Source organism: Camelus ferus, chromosome 10 (genome assembly GCF_009834535.1).
Source record: "Camelus ferus isolate YT-003-E chromosome 10, BCGSAC_Cfer_1.0, whole genome shotgun sequence".
In the NCBI taxonomy this organism is placed as follows: Eukaryota; Metazoa; Chordata; class Mammalia; order Artiodactyla; family Camelidae; genus Camelus; species Camelus ferus.
This window is the reverse complement of record NC_045705.1, coordinates 58,755,008-58,773,508: the sequence shown is the minus strand read 5'-3', so window position 1 is coordinate 58,773,508 and position 18,501 is coordinate 58,755,008. Positions and strand designations below refer to the sequence as shown.

Below are 18,501 nucleotides of genomic sequence, written 5' to 3'. Positions count from 1 at the left end.
TGCAGGGAGATGGGACACAAGAACCCCTGGGGTGAAGCACTATAGCAGTATAGCTCCTGGGAACTGCCTTAGGGACCCCTGAACCATGAACAGGCGATGCCCCTGTAAGCTCTGGTTTGGCTCCTCTGAACAGCCTCTCTCCATGGATCTGTCCCTGAAAGACAGGCCCATCGTATGGTATTTTTCTGAATGCAAAGCCTGTTTTCATAAACATTAATCTCATTTGATAATGACCTGTGAGGAATGGCTATTTAACAATGAGGAAGCTGTTTCAGAGAGGTGAATTGATTTGCCCAGAATCACACAGTTCATAAGTGGTGGCGCATGGATTTGAGACAGGTCCTCTGACTCCAAGTCCCTTGCTTTTTCCAGTCTCACATGGAGTTTATAAACTCAGCCTCCTCTGGCCGACAGGTGAAGGCAATGCACAGTGGGCAGGACCTCTGATGTGGAGAAGCAGCCAGCCACAAAGCATATTAACATGGAGACAAGGAAGAGAGAACTTTTGAAATGTAGACAGGCTGTGATATAGCCAGGGAGAAGGGGCTGGGGAAGCCAGGCAATGAAAATCACTGATTCTGAGTTGCTTCAATGGAGCCAGCAAGACAGGTCTGAAGGTGAACTGTCCTTGCAAGATGACTGAATCTTGGAAGTCAATTCTTTGTCAGTTTTTCTAGGACCTGGGATCATCCTCCCATCCATCCCTGTACTCAGCTGACTAACATACACCTGTACAATGAAATCTTATGCAGCCATTAAAATGAATAAAGTAGATCTGTATATAATATAATGTATAAGAAGGTAATCGCTAAGTATAAGTGAAAAAAATCAATGTGTACTATGTGGCCCTATTACCTTAAAATAAAAGACATAAAAAATAAATATAAGCTCATAAATGCATAGAATATTTCTAGAAAGATACATAAACTGTTAATAATGAGTGGCTGCTTCTGGGGAAGGGATGGAGGGCTGGGATTTATTTCTTTTTCAATGAATTGGGTTTTTGTTGTTGTTTTTTCCCACCATGTACTATATATATTTCTTCAAGTAAACAAAGCTGAGACAGGCTGGTACCTCGGACCCTTTGCTACAGTGCTTGCACCTGGACAAACATCCCCTCTAGCAACAAAATACAAAGAAACTAGAAGGGACTAAAAGGTACAACTAGGGCAAATTATGAACAAGATACAAAAAGACCAAAAACCTCACCACCACTTTGAAGAGTCCCGAACAAAAACAGGACACAGCACATGATCCCTGCACACACAGCACTACCAAGAGGGTGGCCCAACCCCTGGATCCACCTCTACACCACCCCATTTAAGGGACCAGTTTGCCACCTCCTCAGGGAGGGAGCAGGGAAACCTGTTACTCATTTTCACTCCCTCGTGCTACAGCACGAGTCCCAGTAAAGCCTTGCCTGAATTTCTTGTCTGGCCTCTCATCAATTTCTATTGATTAAGAAATCCAATAAAAATAATAATAAATAAATTTTAAAAAATTTAAAAAATAATAATAAAGAAATCCAAGAACCCTGGCCAGTAACAAAACAACTCAAAGAAAAGCATCTTCTAAAGCTCTGTGCTTCCCCAGTAAGGCAAAGGGGCAGGCAGGACCTCTTACCATTAAAGGGGTTATCTCCCCCGAAGAACTCATGGAAAACCTTTTCAGGGTTGCCATGGAAGACGTAACCAGTTGTCCATGGGGTCTGTGATCCAAACTCCAGAGGAATCCCGCCCTTCAGGCCCTCCTCTCCGAACTTGTCATAGATGCCTCTTTTCACCGCTGTGGATATGTGTCACCTTGAGTAGGGGGCCAGCCTTTGAGGCTGAGAGAGCTGGAGGGCTGGGAAGTAGGTTGTGAGACAGAGAGAAAGGGGCGAGGCGAAAAACAGCCTTATTTCAAAAATGCCTGCTGTCTGGCAGTCTTTGGAGGGAGACTTTGGAAGTTAGGGGCTTAATTTCATTGTGAGTGGACATAGCTAAGGCCCCATACCCAACAAACAGGGAAGACTGAGACTTGCTGGGGGAGGGGTGGGGACTGGAGAAGAAACCAAGGGCCTAAGGGTCAGACTATCATCCTGGGATCTGAATTGTATCAGTCATCATAGAGCTACTGTCTTATGTGGGGTAAACAGAATCCTAGAACCTTGAGATTTTAGAATATAAAAATTCTAGAGTTTTGAAATCCTAGAGTCCAAAGTCCTGAAAACTTGGGGCTGGAGAAACTTTAGTGATCTTCTAGGAATAAGTAGGCGTGTCTGCCTCAGCCTCAGCCTTCTTCTCTGGGCAGGAAGCATCTCACTCTGCATCCCTGCAGGGGACGGGTGGAGTGTGGGGATGTGGAGGAGCCCTGCCCCAGGTCCTGCACTGCTGAGGGGCACCTGTCAGTGTATCTGGGAGCTCTTCACACCACGTCCTCCACCTGAGCTGGTGTTTGCTGAGAAAGGCAGTTAATTATGTTTATTTTCTCAGTTTGTTTAAATGCTGAGCAGCGAATAACGTTTATTCTCTGTTGGGCCCCCTCAGAAAGCCTGACACTCGGAGACATAAGGAATGATCTTAACATAGATGCAGGACAGAGGGCCACCCTCCACGCTCAGCCCTGTTACTCACGGTCGCTCAGCACATCGTAGGCCTCTGCTATTTGCCTGAATGTCTCTGCCGAGGATGGCTCAATGGACTTAAATGGGTGGTTCTTAAGGGCAAGTTTCCGATACCTAGAGGAGCAAGGGTTAGTATCCTGAGACTCAGACCACGGCTCAGAGCTGGCTCTGCTGCCTGGTGGCCTCCTGGAGCTTTGATGCTCCAGCTGTAAGTCAGGGCTGTGGTGGCCGGGGAGGAGCATCACTCAGAGCCCTGGGAAGAGAACCCAGTGTAGGGAGCACAGTTGACTGACAGCACCAGCAGCTGTCCTCCTGGCCATTTGTGTGAGGCTGCACTGGCTCTGAGCGGCTCCCAGCCAATGCCTCAGCTTGGTGGGGGTATCAGTGCTGGCTCTTCCCTACAGGACCCAGGCCTCCTCCAATACGCAACCTCTGCCTGAGGCCTCCCTATCAGCCTGGCTGAGATTTTTCCAGACCACACTTCAGCCCTCCCTCCCCCTCTCCTTTCACATGTATCAGATCTGCACTGTGGTCTGCACACTCCTGCTCCCTCTTCACCCTCACAGGGGTTTCCCTTAAAACACTTCTTGCACATCTAATCCTGTCTTGGTGCCCAAACTGACACACAGGCCTCTTGGGAAGATTAGATAAAATAAGGTGTCAGAGGGCTTGGTGTCAGAGGCACTGGCCACAGGTCAGGTCCTCTCACTGTCCCCCACCTCTGTGCTCATTCTCTTCCTCATTTCTGTATCTGCCCAATCCCACCACTCAGAGATGCCACACCCACAGCATCTGAGGTATCATCAGGGTCCCAGGAGGAAAGAGATTTGTGGAGAGTTTAATTAGGGACCACGAATTACGGTGTGAGAGGTAGGAGGGAAACTACAAGGGACAGCCCAGGCTCCTGATACTAGGAGCCCTGAGGTGCCCTGACTGCCCCCGACCTTATAATTGGTTGTCACAACCTCCCTGAGACTTCCAAACCAGCCCTTCTCAACTACAAACGCTGCAGTCAAGTATGAAATTGCAAGAGAACTCTAACAGTGAGAAAAAGTAACAAGGTTTGAGAAGAGTTCAGTTTTTCATGTAAATTTGAGTAGTTTAAAGATGCAGTAACATCACTCTCATTCACCTGCTTTCCTAAGTGGGAGAGAAAGGGGTGAAGTCACAGTCCAGGCGTGGCAGTCTAGAATGAATATATTGAGAAGTTAATAGCTGGGCAATTATGAATCATCATGGTACTTTTCTTCATTACATAAATTTAACCTTTTTTGGGGGGAGGTGTCAAAATCTAGGTACTACCATAGGAGCGTGTCAAACATGTGACTCATCCCTTAAGAGCTGTTTCAGGGGAGAAGGGTTAAGGATATTGTTTGGAACATATACTGTTCTTTTAATCACTCTTCATATGACATGGTTTCAGATGCAAATAGTTGCTGGGCATTTTCATACTCATTATCTCATATAATTCCACTTCAATACCACAACAACCCTTTAAATTTTTTTAGAGATGGGGAAACTGAAGCTCAGAGAGGTTAAGCAATTTGCCCATGTCACACAGCTACCAAGTAGAACCTAGGTTCAGACCTTGCTCTTTCCATTGCTTAATTTGGGCTTATCTTTCTGCATTCCAAACTGCCCTCCATCCTTGTGACCTTTCCCTAGACAGGTGTCACTGGCCAGGGAGATATTGTGAACACTGGGTGACATCACACACAGTCCTAAATTGTTCTGTTTCATGAATTTGTGTCTTGTTTCTCCAACCACACTGTAGACACTTAACCCCCAGAGGTCCCCTACAGGACTTGGCTCCAGTGGGCAATTATAGTCAGCAAGGTGTCTGAATACTGACTCTGCTAGTTATTGGCACATGGCCTTGGGATAATAATGGCACCTACCTCTCAGGGCTGCTGTGATAAGTGAAATAATGATGGAACATTCTCAGAACAGCATCTGCACAATTCAGTAAGTATAGCTATTACCACTACCCAACCTTAACTGAACTTAGACTCCTCCCCTTTTCTTTACCCTCTAATGATCTAATTAATGGCCAAGTCCATTATTTCTTTTCTCCCCAGCCCACTGCCCTGCTTCAAGCCTCATCTTTTGCCATGATTACCATGACAGCCTCCAAAGTGGACTCTCTCCTTCCAATATAGCTTCCACATACCCCGTATATCCCCTTTTTTAACCCTCATCATGCTTGCTGTGACTTATTCAACATCTGTATTCACCAACAAAATTAACCTGCACATCTGATTCATATCTCCAGCTGTTGAGACTATACCTAACCCATATGGTAGATGCTCGATAAATATTCGTCAAAAAAATTTTTTTTCAGAAAAACGTGCTGATTCCTGTCCTAGACTTTTTTAAGAAACACTGTAAATCCCCAAGACTTGATGGAACTATTCAGAGATGCAGTTTATTAAATGCGAAAACCCCACGTGTCAGCCAAAATAAAATTTGTAACACATCTGTCAGGTCACTCTCCTGTTCACAATCCTTTGGGTCTCCATAATATTAAAGTCTCCTCAGTCCCCATTTCATTGCTAGGGAAAGCAGGGCACCCAGGAGGGCAGGCAGGGTAAAGGATGATGGATTGGGAACCCTGATTCAGCCCAAAGCCAGGATGTAGGTGTGCAAGAAGCAAGAGAAGGAACAAGGTTTATCTTGTCTGCCTAAACTGTGCAGGGAAGTTCAGTTTGGAAGAGATGAAAGTGGGGATTTCCCCAACACAACCCAAAAGCCTCACTCCCACCCCAACTTACGCGCTCTTGATCTGGGCATCCTCTGAATTGCGAGTGATCTGGAGCACAGAGTAATAATCCTGGCCCATGGCTGGCTGGTTGTCAGTGGGTGGGTAGTCCTGACTCCAGCAGGGCTGTTAGTTTGCGTTCCTTGGTTGCTCCTGACAACCGTACAGGGGCACTCTGGGAGTTGTAGTCCTTCCTGCCTAAGCAAATTACCTTCTCAGCTCTGCCTCACAGAAGACCAAAAGAAAAAAAGGAATCAAAGAACTGATTCTGTGAGCCTGACAAGGGTCACTCAACTCAGAAACCAGAGAGAGAGTTTTTAAGGAGAGTAGTAATTAGTTTTAACAAAAAGTTTTAAGAACAAATACATTTGGCTATTTTTAAAAAATAATTATTTTAGAATGGTTTTAGATTTTCAGAAAAGTTATGAAGATGAGTTCTCCCATATACCCCACACCTGGTTTCCCCTATTATTAAGACTTTACATGAGTATGGTACGTTTGTCACAAATAATAACCAATATTGTTATATCATTTATAACAGAGGAAGTCCATACTTTACTCAGATTTCCTAGTTTTTAAGCTAATGCTGTTCTTTTTCTCTTTTTCTCCTGTTCCAAGATCTGATCCAGGATATCACATTGCACTTAGTTGTCACGTCTCCTTAGGCTCCTCTTGGCTGCAACTGTTTCTCAAACTTTCCTTGTTTTTGGTAACTTTCACAGTTTAAGGAGTATTGGTCATGTATTTTGTAGAATGTCTCTCAGCTGGGATCTGCTTGATGTTTTTCTTATGATCAGATAGGGGTTGGGGCGTTTTGGAAGGAGACCATAGAGGTAGAGTGCCACCCTCCTCCCATCAGGTCAGAGGCACACACCATCACCATAACTTACCACTGTTGATGTTGATCACCTGCTGAGGTAGTGCTTGTCAGGTTTCTCCCCCATAAAGTTATTTTTGTTTCCCCATTTCTGGATTGTACTCTTTTGAAGGAAGTCATTTTGCAGCCCACCCTTCAAGAGTGAGGAGTTCTGCTCCACCTCCTGGAGGGCAGCAGTGCTGTTTTCCAAGGTGGCACAAGCCAGCTTCACACACCACTGCATGTATCCCAAACAACATTATTTAACTTTTCATATTTTTAAACTTTATTTAAATGGTATTATTCATGCAAATTGTGTGTGTGTGTGTGTGTGTGTGTGTGTGTGTGTGTGTGTGTGTGTGACTTATCTTCACAGCGGTTGTATAGCATTCTCTGTTGATGCTGAGTATTTGGGCATGTGCATCAACTGCAAGGTAACAGACAGTTTTCTGAGGTGGTGATTCTCATTTACAGTGGCAGAACAGCAGTGTGTGACAGTTCCTTTTTGCTCCACGTTCTCACCAATCCTTGGTGTCAAGTTTTTAAATGTTTGCCAATATAGGTGTGAAACAGCATCTTTATAGATTTTAATTTGCATTTGTTCGTGAAGGTTTTTCTCATGTTCATTGGCCATTTGTTTTTCCTTGTCTGAAATGCCTATTTACATTTTTTGTCCATTTTTCTATTAGGCTATACTTTTTTTTAATCAATTTTTTGTGACTCTTTATATTTTATGTTTTTTTGTTGATAGTATAAAATACAAACCCCTTTCACCTTGGAGCTTGTCTTTTCAGCATTTTTTTAATGGGGTCAAATTTATCAATGTTTCTTTTGTTTCTACCTTTTCTGTCTAGTTCAAGAAATATTCCCTATATAAGGTCATAAAAATCTTCACTTACATGTTCTTCCAAAAGTCCATTTAACTTTAAAATTTTTAATCTACCTAGAACTTATTTTTCTGTATATGGTGCCAGGTAGGTATCATTTTTTTTTAGATATCCCACTGTCCCAGAACCATTTATTTAACAGTTCATTGTTTTCCCACAATCTGTACTGACTGCTGTGTTACATACGAAGTTTCTACATATGCATAGGTTTGTATCTGGACCATTGTTCCATTGGTCTATTCCTGGGCCAGTGCCACACTATAGCCCTTCCTCTCCCCTTCCTCCTCCTCCTTTTTCAGGAGTATCTTCTCTTGAGCACTACTCCCTCACTCAGCCTCTTACTCCTCTGAAACAGAAATGTGTTCTTAAGAAACGATCTAGTATCAGTTACACAGGGAAAGAGCAGTGCTACATTTTAAACCTCATCTCTAATTGTAGATGGAAAAGCCTGATGTGCCTTGATGGCATTTCAGATGATAGTGACTGAGATATTTAGGAACTTTCCTGGGTCCTCTGAAGCCACACTGTTACAGAGGAGGGCCTGCCTTAAAAGTAGCTCTTTCATATTATTTGAGGCAAAAGATCTATTTTAGGTATATTTAGGTATATCTAGAAGTGGTAAAACGCACTTTTGGAGTTAGGCCAAAGGGCAGAGCAATCAATTAAGACACAAAGTGTAGGTTTTGGGTGAGTTGAGTTGTTAGAAAGTGACCATATCTTGATGCTGCTGTGCTTACATGCCATTTGTGTGACCTGAAGCATGTTTATTTAATGGCCCCATGTCTAAGTTTCTTTGAATAAATGGCGTTATCAACATGAACTCCACCACAGGGTTGGTGTAAACATATTAAACTATACAAAAGCACTTATCACATAGAAGAAGCTCCCTCAGCATTGAGGCAGTAAAGTCAGAGCCAAATCCTATCTGTTAGCTACTAGTTTTATGACCTTAAAACAATTACTTCATAGCTACAGTTGTCTGGTTGCAAAATGAAAATATGGAATTACTCTTGATACTTTTTGCATTTCCAAATTTTCTTCTGTATTTGCCTTTTTATTTAACTACTGAAATCGAGCATCTTTTCTTGTGTATTGGCCATTTGTCTTACTCTTATTACCAGAAAAAAATGTTATTAAAAATTAAATTCAGAGACTTGGAGGAAGGCCTTGCTCAGCCTGGGACTGGCTGTCATGAATGCAGAGGGAGAAGGAGACCCTATCGGAGGTGTGCAGGGGCTGTGGTGAAAGGGAGGAGACAGTTTGTGTGGCTGGCAGACTGGTTCCTCACAGAGGTACTGAGCAAAAAAGTGAATATACTGAGAGTCATGAGATCCAAGTTTCTCACTGTTGGAGAAAGGAGCTATTTACATAGAAGGCTAGAAATAAACCCTGTGGCATTGGAGACGTAAATGTGAACACATGACTTTTAATATATATAGAATGATGGTTGTAGAAAGAGAGAAGTATATATGTATTGTCTACTGATAGGGCCTAGGAGCAGTAATACCCCAGAAGTAAAGAGCATATTGGTACCCAGATATTGGTTTCTGAATACCATTCTCCATTAAAAGGGACCAGGGCTATTTAGGCAAATGACTGATTCCCGAGCTGGGGAGGGGAAGTATAACTTGAGGCTTGAGTATCCTGTGGTACCAGAAAATATAGAAATGCTCAAAGAATGATGGAAACATGTCAAATGGACACAGGATCCAGCTTGAACAAGCTCCCACTGGGCCAACTTGGACAATTTAAATACCAAAGTAAATAATAGTAATAATGGATTATAATCCATAGAATAAAAGATGAGTCCATGAGTAATTTATACTAATATATTTATGATGAATAATTGAGAGAACAAATAAATAAACGGAGAAGGGAAAGTTCTTTCTTATAGTAGAATGCTGATTATAAATGTAAAAAGAATAATAGAATTAGAAAATCACCATTTGGCAATTATCATAGGAATAACTGATTCAGACAGAAATCATCAAAGAATGCTAAAACCAGCTGATGCAATATTGATGAGGAATAGGTTATTTATATAGTCTCAAAGTATCTCCCCTCAAAATACTTATGAACTCTCCAGTGGAGAAACCTGGTAGACACCATTTTAACTGGCTTAACATTGCCTGACTATAACAAAAAGGATGGAAAAAAACAAGTGTTGGCAAGGACATGGAGAAATCAGAACCCTTAGACATTGCTGGTGGGAATGTAAAATGGTGCAGCCACTTTGGAAAACAGCTGGCAGTCTCTCAAAACATTAAACATAGAGTTACCACATGACCAAGAAGTTCCACTGACAGTAGAATGAAAAACATATGTTTACATAAAAGCCTGTACACAAATGTTCATAGCAGCATTATCCATAATAGCTAAACAATGGAAGTAACCCAAATGTCCATCAACTAATGAATGGATTAAAAAACTGTGGTATATCCCTACAATGGTGTATTAGGGTTCTCCAGAGAAGCAGAGCCAAGAAGATGTGTGTATGTATACAGAGATTTATTTTAAGGAATTGGCTTACGTGATCATGAGGCTTGAAGAGTCCAAAATCTGCAGCGTAGGCCTGCAAGTGGGAGACCCAGGGAAGAGTTGTATTTCAAGTCCAAAGGCAATCCTCTGGCAGAATTCCTTCTTGCTGGAGGGATGTCAGTCTTCCTCTATTAAGGCCTTCAAAATTGGATGAGCCCCACTTATGTTATGGAAGGTAATCTGCTTCACTCAAAATACATTTATTTTACTTTATTTATTTATTTTTTTAACATCTTTTTTTTTTTTTTTGAGTGGGAGGTAATTAGGTTTACTTATTTATTGATTGATTTTTAGAGGAGGTACTGGGAATTGAACCCAGGACCTTGTGTATGATAACCACATGCTCTAATACTTGAGCTATACCGTCCCCCCACAATACACTGATTTTAAATGTTAATCTCATCCAAAAAATACCTTCATAGAAACATCCAGAATACTTGACCAACTGTCTGGGCAAATGGCCCAGCCAAGTTGACACATAAAATTAACCATTACAAGTGGGGTGTTCCTTGACAACAAAACGGAATAGAGTACTGACACATACTACAAAGTGAATGAACCTTGAAAACATTATGCTAAGAGAAATAAGCCAGATACAAAAGGCTACATATTGTATGATTCCATTTATATAAAATGTCCGGAATAGCCAAATCCATAGAGACAGTCAGTTGATTAGTGGTTGCCAGGGCTGGGGCATGGGGAGTGGCTGCTGAAGGATATGAAGTATCTTTCTGGGGTGATGAAATGTTCTGGAATGAGTGGTGATGGCTGCACTACCTTGTGAATTTACTAAAAAACCACTAAATTGTATACTTTAAAAGGATAAATTTTATGGCTTGTGAATTATATCTCCAAAAAAAAAAAAGGGCTAACATCACTAGCAATGAGACAAGTCAACATTGTGTGGCTTCCAATATGATGTTCTTAGGACAGAGAATCACTTTTGGGGTATTGTTGCCAAAATGCCTAACCTAAATCTAATCATGAGGAAACATCAGACAAACCCAAAGTGGCCTATATTCCAAAAATACCAGGGTTATAAAACACAAAGAAAAACTGAGGACATACTCCAGACAGAAGGCAAATAAAGGCAAAATAAATGGATTAGATCCTGGAACCCAAAGGAAAGAGTGATTATAAAGAACACCGTTGGGACAACCAGCAAAATTTGAATGGGGTCTGCAGACCGGATGACAGTACAGGATCAGTGTGAGTTTCCTTGTTTTGATAGATGTACTGTGGTTATGGAACAGTGTCCTTTAAGTATTTAAAGGTAAGTGGACATAATATTTGTGTATTACTCTCAAATGATTCAGAAAAAAATGTAGCATACATAACCTGCATGAAAATATGTACTATATAAAATAGAAAGAGAGAGAATGATAAACATAATATATAGTTAACAACTGGGAGATTTGGGTGGGGATATACTGGAATCCTCTGAACTACTCTTACAGCTTTTCTGTAAGTTTGAAATTATTTCAAAATAAAAAGTAAATTAGAAAAAGAATACGAAATATATCCACAAAGACACTTGTTGAAGAAAAAAAACCCTTTACTTTGCAAGGCTATTGTGAGGACTGTGCCTGGCACACAAAAACATGTACACAATAGCTGATGCCGCTGCCAGCTTTTCAGATCTGAGAAATAGCACTTCTCACAAGAAATCACAAGGGGGCACCAAAAGCCAAGAAACAAGGTCTTCCACAGAGCTTCACTGGGCCTTTAGTGCTGTGGATGGGGGTTGTCTACCCTTCCTTACCCAGAATGCGCTCCTCAACCCAAAAGTAAAAACAAGCTTTGTCTGCTGCAAAGCGGGGATTATTCCATTCACAGTAAACAAAGCTTTGGTGGTACCTGAGAGCTAGCCTCCGCTCCTTCTGCTTGGGTCTGGATTTCAGGATAGCTGTCAAGGGTCATTTCATCCATCACAGCCAGGATATCACCTATGGAGACCTGCGAAAAGGAGCTTGTGAATGTGATGGCAATGGAAAAGAGCGAGTCCTGGAATGCCTACTCAGAGACACACTTGTTGTGTGAACTCGGTCATATTCTCCCTCATCTTGTTTTGTTAATCTGACTTCTTAGAGGACTCCCCTGGACTTCCTGTGATTCAAAATTTCTGAGCTCTGAAATATGTCCTTTTGGGTCTACCTGAGCCTATCACAAATCACTCCTTAAATGAAACTGCTCTAGTCCCAGGTCTTGTAACCCCATGGTGTAGTGAAAGGAGCATGGACCTTGGAGACAGACAGAGCAAGGTCCAAATTGAGGCTCTGGTACTTAATTTCTTGAGCCTCAGTTTCCTTATCTGTTAAATAGAAATAATACCATTTCTTTTTTAAGAGTGTTAGTGAGGATTAAATATTTAAATATAGTACCTAGAACAGAGTAGATATCCAGCAGATACTCAATGAACCACAGTATTTTATTTTCAGATACTCAATGAACCACAGTATTGTATTTTCAATTTGGTTTAAGCATAAGCAACAGGAAAGAAAAAATGCGATTCAAAGTTAAGATAAACTATGTTCAAGTTCCTACTTTCTATGATTGTTGGCAAATCACTTTATCTCTTTGAGTCTTACCAACAGCCTTTACAAACTCTGTAAACCATACTCTTACCCTACCCAGGAATTACCTTCTTCTTTTAAATAAATCCTGATCTTAACATACATGTTGCATCCTCCAAGAAACCTTTTATCTAATAAGCTCTAAAATGTAACTGATACAGAAATTATTAAATTCATACTCTAGAAATTATTAAAAAAAAGAATGAGGAAAGTCTGAATGTACTGAGATGGAAAGAACTCAGAGATACTAAGTGAAAATAAACCATAGAATACATACATTATGATTCCATTTTTATGTTTAGGATGAAAAAGAGGCAACCAGGTTGAACCCTTCCTTAAAACCCTTCTGTAGTTGGTTCCCCATGGCCATCCAAATGAAGTTCAAGCTCCTTACCTGGTATTTTCATTATTTGGACCCTGCCAACCTCTCCAGCCTCCTCTCCAATAGACCAGTCTTGCCATCCCTTAAGCTCTGGATTCCATCTATGACTAAAGTGCCCTTCACTGTCTTTCTCTTGTTCTCAAACTTTAGCAGGCATCAGAATCACCTGGAAAGTTTATTCAAATACTGATTGTGGGCCCCATGCACAGAACTTCTCATTTAAGTCTGAGGTGGATCCAAGAATTTCTATCTCTAACAAGTTCCCAGGTGATATTGATGCAGCTATTCCAGGGACTGCACTTTGACAGCTGCCGCCTTTACAATGGTATGATTCAACTTCATCACCTGAATAAAGGCTAACCAATCATATCGGTTTGCCTGGGACTGAAAGTCCCATCTAGCAGAAAATCCCTCAGTCCAAGGAAAACTGGGACAGTTGGTTACCCTACCTGTATAAAAATCTTTCCCAGGTTGCTGCTTGTGGGCCATTTACTGCTACTGTCAAGTAGTCCTTCCCTATAGCCAGGCCAACAGGAAGTGCCTGAGAAAGGAATTCCATCAGCTTGACTGACTTTTTACTCAAGCAAGAATATTTAACAAAGTTTCTCAAGTTCAGACTCCTCCAAACATATTTTCTTTATTTCCTCCAGAGAACAGGCTTTAGTCCTCCAGTCCTTGTAAACACTTAACACAAGCAGTATCAGATCAAACTGTAAGCATCTGTATCCTTGTCCTGTGTTGCTGGGATGAGTATATATAGGGAGAAGTTAGGACAAATGCAGTGAACACATGTGAGCTTCTTACTCAGCTCAACATAGGTTTTATCATGGAATGATAGTTCCACATGGGCCAATGCAGCTCACTTTCTGTGACTTTCAAAGGGTGCCCGAACCCATGACCCTTGATAATGTTTCCGCTCATTGTTGTCAGAGTCAATCTTTTTCATTAACTGGGACTCTTCTTCCCAAGGCGTTAGAGGTCAGAGAGCTGATAGCGTCGCACAAGACCATCCCGACAGCATGTATAGATCTGCTTCTCCCATGTGGCTACCTGGAACACAAGAATTCACAGTTCAAAGGAAACCTGGGATTCTTCCATTTCAAAAAGATAGAGCCTTGTCATCGACCCCCAATAGTACAAGGGAGTCTGAGAAGCTTTACTGATTCCAAACACAAGAGAAGAGTTACATCCATGTTATGTATTTAAAAAATGGCTAGCCAGAATCTAAGGGCGCGCATGACCACAGAATGGAGGAACTAAGTGACCAAGTGGAGAGCAAACCCACTAGTGTTGTGTATGGTTTAGTGCAGATGGACTGTACTTGGGGAGGAGACGATCCATAGAAGGGCCTGGGTATCCCTGAACCTCATAAAATTCTATGCAAAGAAGTTCTCAAAATGTGCACTTTTTCCTAAGGAGAACTTCATCAAATTCTCAAAGCAGTCTGAGACTCAAAAAAGGTTAAGAACTCCTAATTTAATGGAAATAGTATTAATTCTGGAGTTAAGCTTAACCTGCTTAATTAGCAGGTTTGCTGATAGGTAGCTGCATGACCTAGGGCAACTTTCTCAATCCCTCTGAGTCCATTTATTTGTAAAACAAAAATATGTTAATTCACAATATAGAGCACTATGCAGGAATTTAAAAAAAGAAGTGTATCTATATGAATTTGGAAACAGTTTCAAGATGTTAAGTAAAAACCCAAGCTGTAGAGTAATATATATATAGAATGATACCAATTATGTACAAATTTGGATGTAAAACTACATTATTTATGTAAATACATAAACACAAAGATGTAAGTGCAAATTCTCCAAAAACAGTCTTGAAAGATACACGCCAAACTATTAATTCTAGTTACTTCAGGAAAGAAGAGTGGAACAAAAAAGTCTTAAAGGGGACTTTTAAGTCTGTACAATTGTGTATTGTTTGAATTTTTATATGTATGTATTAATTATGCAACTGTTCCAAAATTATAAGAAAAAATTAGAATAATAATACCTATACCTCAAGGAATAATAATGACTATTAAATAATAAATGTAAAACATCAAGCACAATATCCGGTCAATAAATATTACTTCCCCTTTCGTTTTTCTCTTTCTACTCTAAGTGAGATAATCAGTCTTGAACTTAAATAATGATAATAACAGCTAATATTTATAGAATATTTAAAATATACAAAGATCTTTCATATGCATTATCTATTATCCTCACTTTACAGTTGAACTGACAGACTGAGGCAGTGAAGTGAATTTTAAAGTTTCTAGAGCCAGTAAGTGATGAAGTCACTTCTGATTCAAAATTATGATTTCTTTCTATCCCACTCCTAAGTACTATATTACCCCTAATAACTACAAAGTAGCTGAATTCAGTCTCCTCTAAAGCCCTAGATCCCAGGTGAGAATCACACAGGCCTGATCTCCTCTCAGGTATGTACCTTGTACACAGGGTCAGAGTCAGCCCCAGTGAGCTCAATGACATAGTCTAAGTCTTGCTGGACAATGAAACAGCTTCCATCACCTAAAAGGCAGAAAGAAAACTTAGATAACTGAAGAGAAAGCTGTATGAAAAGGAGTTTAAAAAAAACCCAACTAAATATTTTAGTTTATTTCTGTACATCACTGGCCTAAAGAAGACTGTCCTAAGACCCAGAATGGCAGACAGGTCTCATTATGTGGCTCAAATATGAGGCCCTATAATGTCGGCCTAAAATGCTGGCTCAAAAGGATTTGAAGGCCAAGAGCAAGCTTAGTGGGAAGAAGAGTTATCTTTGATTAGCAATAACTGCCAAGGGCACAGAGCAAACAAATGCAGGTTATATATCTGTTTGCAAATTTACCCTAGACAATTATTTTTAACAGGGAATTTGTCTACATAAATGTCTTTAAGAAAATTATGCTCCCAAATTATTCTTCAGTCTATGAACTTGAACACATACATCAGGTTATACCAAGAAAATAAAAATATATCTAATATTTAAACTTACTTTTCTCAGAAAAGCATGGACAAATGAAACTTGGAATGATGTATAAACTACTGAATAAGTGATTTTTTGTTCTTGTTTTACTTAATATAAGAGTAGTACGTGCTCACTGAAGAAAACTTTAAAAATAAAGGAACAGAAGTAAAAACATCACCCATAATCAACCATTTGAAGACAATTACCATTCACATTTTAATGTATTTTTTCAGTCTTTTCTGTGCAAATTTTCATTTTACATGGTTGAGAGCATACTGTATAAAAGAATAGTTTCTGCATAAAGTTTTTTCTATATTAAGATTTTGACTTTGTATTGAACCTTGGACAAGAATCAAAACACATTAACTAGTCTTTTCAAACATTTTAGAAACCTGAAAAACTGCTTTCCAAAATTACATGTTGATCAGTATTACTTTATCTGTTAATCAATCTATACAACAAGCAGCAGCATACAGGAGGACCTTATTCTTGTATTATTGTTAAAAGTAATCTTTTCCAAAAAAGAATCTTTACCTTTTAGAGATACATATAGAAATACTGACTGATGAAATAATATGATGTCTGTGATAGGTTTCAAAATTATAAGGGTTGGGGATTGTAAGAGAATGGGTAAGAAAAGATGAAACAAGATTAGCCATTGGTAACAGCTGAAGTTGGATAATAGGTACACCAAGTTCATTGTGCTATTCTCCTTACTTTTGTATCTGGTTGATAATTTCTGTAATAAAAAGTTTTTAAAATTGTTTAATCTGGCAATTTTAATCCTTTCTCTAGTAAATCAGAGTTCTAAAGTCCTCAAAGATCATCTATTTCCAGCTTCTAAACTAGTACAGAATTCCCTTAAGAGCATCCTGCAGAGGAGCCAACCAACCTGTTTGTCCAGTCCCAGAGTTAATGGTGCTCGTTACTCAATGCCAGCTTCTTTCTTATGAAACAGAACACTTTTCCATATATTGAACTGAAATGTGGCTCTTGGTAACTTTCTTTTATTGCTCTTAGTTTTGTCCTTTGAAAACAGAGTTATAATTTTAACCTCTCTTCCTTTTAGATATTTATTAATAACAGAAATTATGCCTTTCCTTCTCTCCAGCAGGAAAGAGCTACAAAAAGTAGGAGGGCCAGGAGTTAGCTCTTCTCCACACGCTACCCTTCAAGTTTCCCACACATTCCCTTGCAACAGAGATGTAAGTATTTTTTTAAAATAGCCTAACAGTAGGACAGGGGATGTAAGAAAATGCAGAGGCCCTGGGTGAGCTACATGCAGGTTCTCAGGGATACTAAGTTCTGTCACTTCAGAACTGCCACCAAGCAACATAAGCTTCTCATGTGCTGTACCATGTTTGAAGTTTATAATCCTTCAAAATCTCATTTTAAGCCAGAGTGGGAAACCAACCATAATCTTTTGTCAGTTTTTCACTGTTATTACTACTTCAGCAAGGAAAAGCTACACTACTGAGTTTTTTTTCTTTCCTCTCAAAAAAAGTATGATTATCATAGCTCTTCTTCTGCACTCAAGTTTCTATACACAAATCTTACTTGATAAGCCCCAGAGCTATCAACATTCCCTCTAGGAAGCAATTTCTAACCATCCCATATAGTAAACCCTTTCTCCGTCAATCTCTTGTAACATTTATTATTCCTTTGATACTTTCACATATCTTTCCCTACAGCATAATTCTACTTTTTGTGAGTGTGTGCCTTGTCCTGGGTCATGATGATAAGAAATACTTTTTAGGAGGGCTTATAGGGCAAGGCAAAGTTACAGGAATAAGAAGAAATTATCATTTATAGGATATCTACTTTATGTTGAGTACTTTATATATTTTATCTCTAAGGAAATTGAGACTTAGGAAAGTGAAATGGTTTACCAAAGGTCATAGAACTATTAGATCAAACCATACACAACTGCCATTTTTATAAATAAAACATAATTTATTTAAAATAAATTTTGTAAATAAAATATATTTCATATGGTTGAATCTAACAGTAGGTGATAGAGTGAGGATTTAAACTCACTGGTTAGGCTATCAGTTTGGGTCCAAAATCTGTACTTTTTCCATATCATGCTGCTGCCCAATAAAATAAGGGCTAAGTAGGAGGTCAGGGCTAGGGCTATGGATTCCAACCTTTAACAGCTAAAACCATGAGAACAGTCAGTCCGTTAGGAAGCACGGAAAACAAAAGGTAGAAGGACAAAGGCTGAACTCAGGAAATACCTCTGGTTTAGGTATGGCAACAATGTAGGAATAGCAAAAGGATTCAAGTTCAACAAACAATTTGAGAACCTACAGTATACCATGAATCATGCTAGATATGATTCCAGGGAAATGGAAAAAGAAGCAGTAATTAGAGAAAGAGAACAATCAGGAGATTAATTAGTATCACCAAAGTCAAAGGAATTAACAGTTTTAAGAAGGAACTAACAGAATCCATTACCACTAAGAGTCATGAAAGATGAAAAATATATACTCACTCATTCAGCAAACATTTGCTGAGATTCTTCAGTCTTGTGCAAGAGCTGGGGATAGAGAGATGAAAAAGACATAGCACTTGCCCTCAAGGAAACTTAGAGACTAGTGGACAAGATAGGCCTGTACCCATAAAAGGACACTGGATCTACCAAGGGGCTCATCATTGGTAGCCTTCAAGAGGGCATTCTGAGTGGAGGGATGGAGATGGTGGACATCCTGCAGGATCTCAAGGGAAGAGAGTAGCATGGCAGCAAAGGGAATCAAAGAAATAGGATCATAATGCGTGATGGCAGCAGCATCAAGGGAAGCTGTTGCAAGCTTATGCCAGCTGATCTCTTATTAAGGTTTCATAAACCCACTATATCACCAACTGATGCCCAGACACGGGGAGAAAGAGATTCAGAGGGAGTGTAGAAGAGCTAGAAAATCAGGTCTACAGATTCCTGATT

General features: G+C 40.0%; 2 protein-coding genes across 11 annotated transcripts in view; both read right to left on the bottom strand.

Annotated features, from left to right (window-relative positions):
• Window positions 1-13,181, bottom strand: part of DNAJB13 (DnaJ heat shock protein family (Hsp40) member B13) — a 65,159-nt gene extending 51,978 nt beyond the window's left edge. For 6 of the 7 annotated variants that reach the window (XR_004323355.1, XR_004323354.1, XR_004323353.1 and 3 more), the window contains exons 1-2: window positions 2,616-3,727; window positions 1,624-1,785 (exon numbers count right to left, since the gene is read on the bottom strand). Coding sequence is in view for 3 of the 7 variants with exons in the window: in XM_032489340.1 (XP_032345231.1) it covers window positions 1,624-1,785; window positions 2,616-2,847 (394 nt within the window). In the remaining 4 variants the exon portion in view is untranslated. Of the gene's footprint in view, window positions 1-1,623; window positions 1,786-2,615; window positions 3,728-5,376; window positions 9,783-11,501; window positions 11,601-13,048 lie in introns of those variants that run through there. The other variant, XM_006181593.3, reaches the window with a different exon arrangement.
• Window positions 12,052-18,501, bottom strand: part of PAAF1 (proteasomal ATPase associated factor 1) — a 39,994-nt gene continuing 33,544 nt past the window's right edge. Inside the window, exons 11-14 of one of the 4 annotated variants that reach the window (XR_004323352.1) lie at window positions 18,055-18,099; window positions 16,453-16,587; window positions 15,039-15,121; window positions 13,605-13,649 (exon numbers count right to left, since the gene is read on the bottom strand). Coding sequence is in view for 3 of the 4 variants with exons in the window: in XM_006181594.3 (XP_006181656.3) it covers window positions 13,572-13,649; window positions 15,039-15,121 (161 nt within the window). In the remaining variant the exon portion in view is untranslated. Of the gene's footprint in view, window positions 13,650-15,038; window positions 15,122-16,452; window positions 16,588-18,054; window positions 18,100-18,501 lie in introns of those variants that run through there. The other 3 variants (XM_006181594.3, XM_032489337.1, XM_032489336.1) reach the window with 3 other exon arrangements.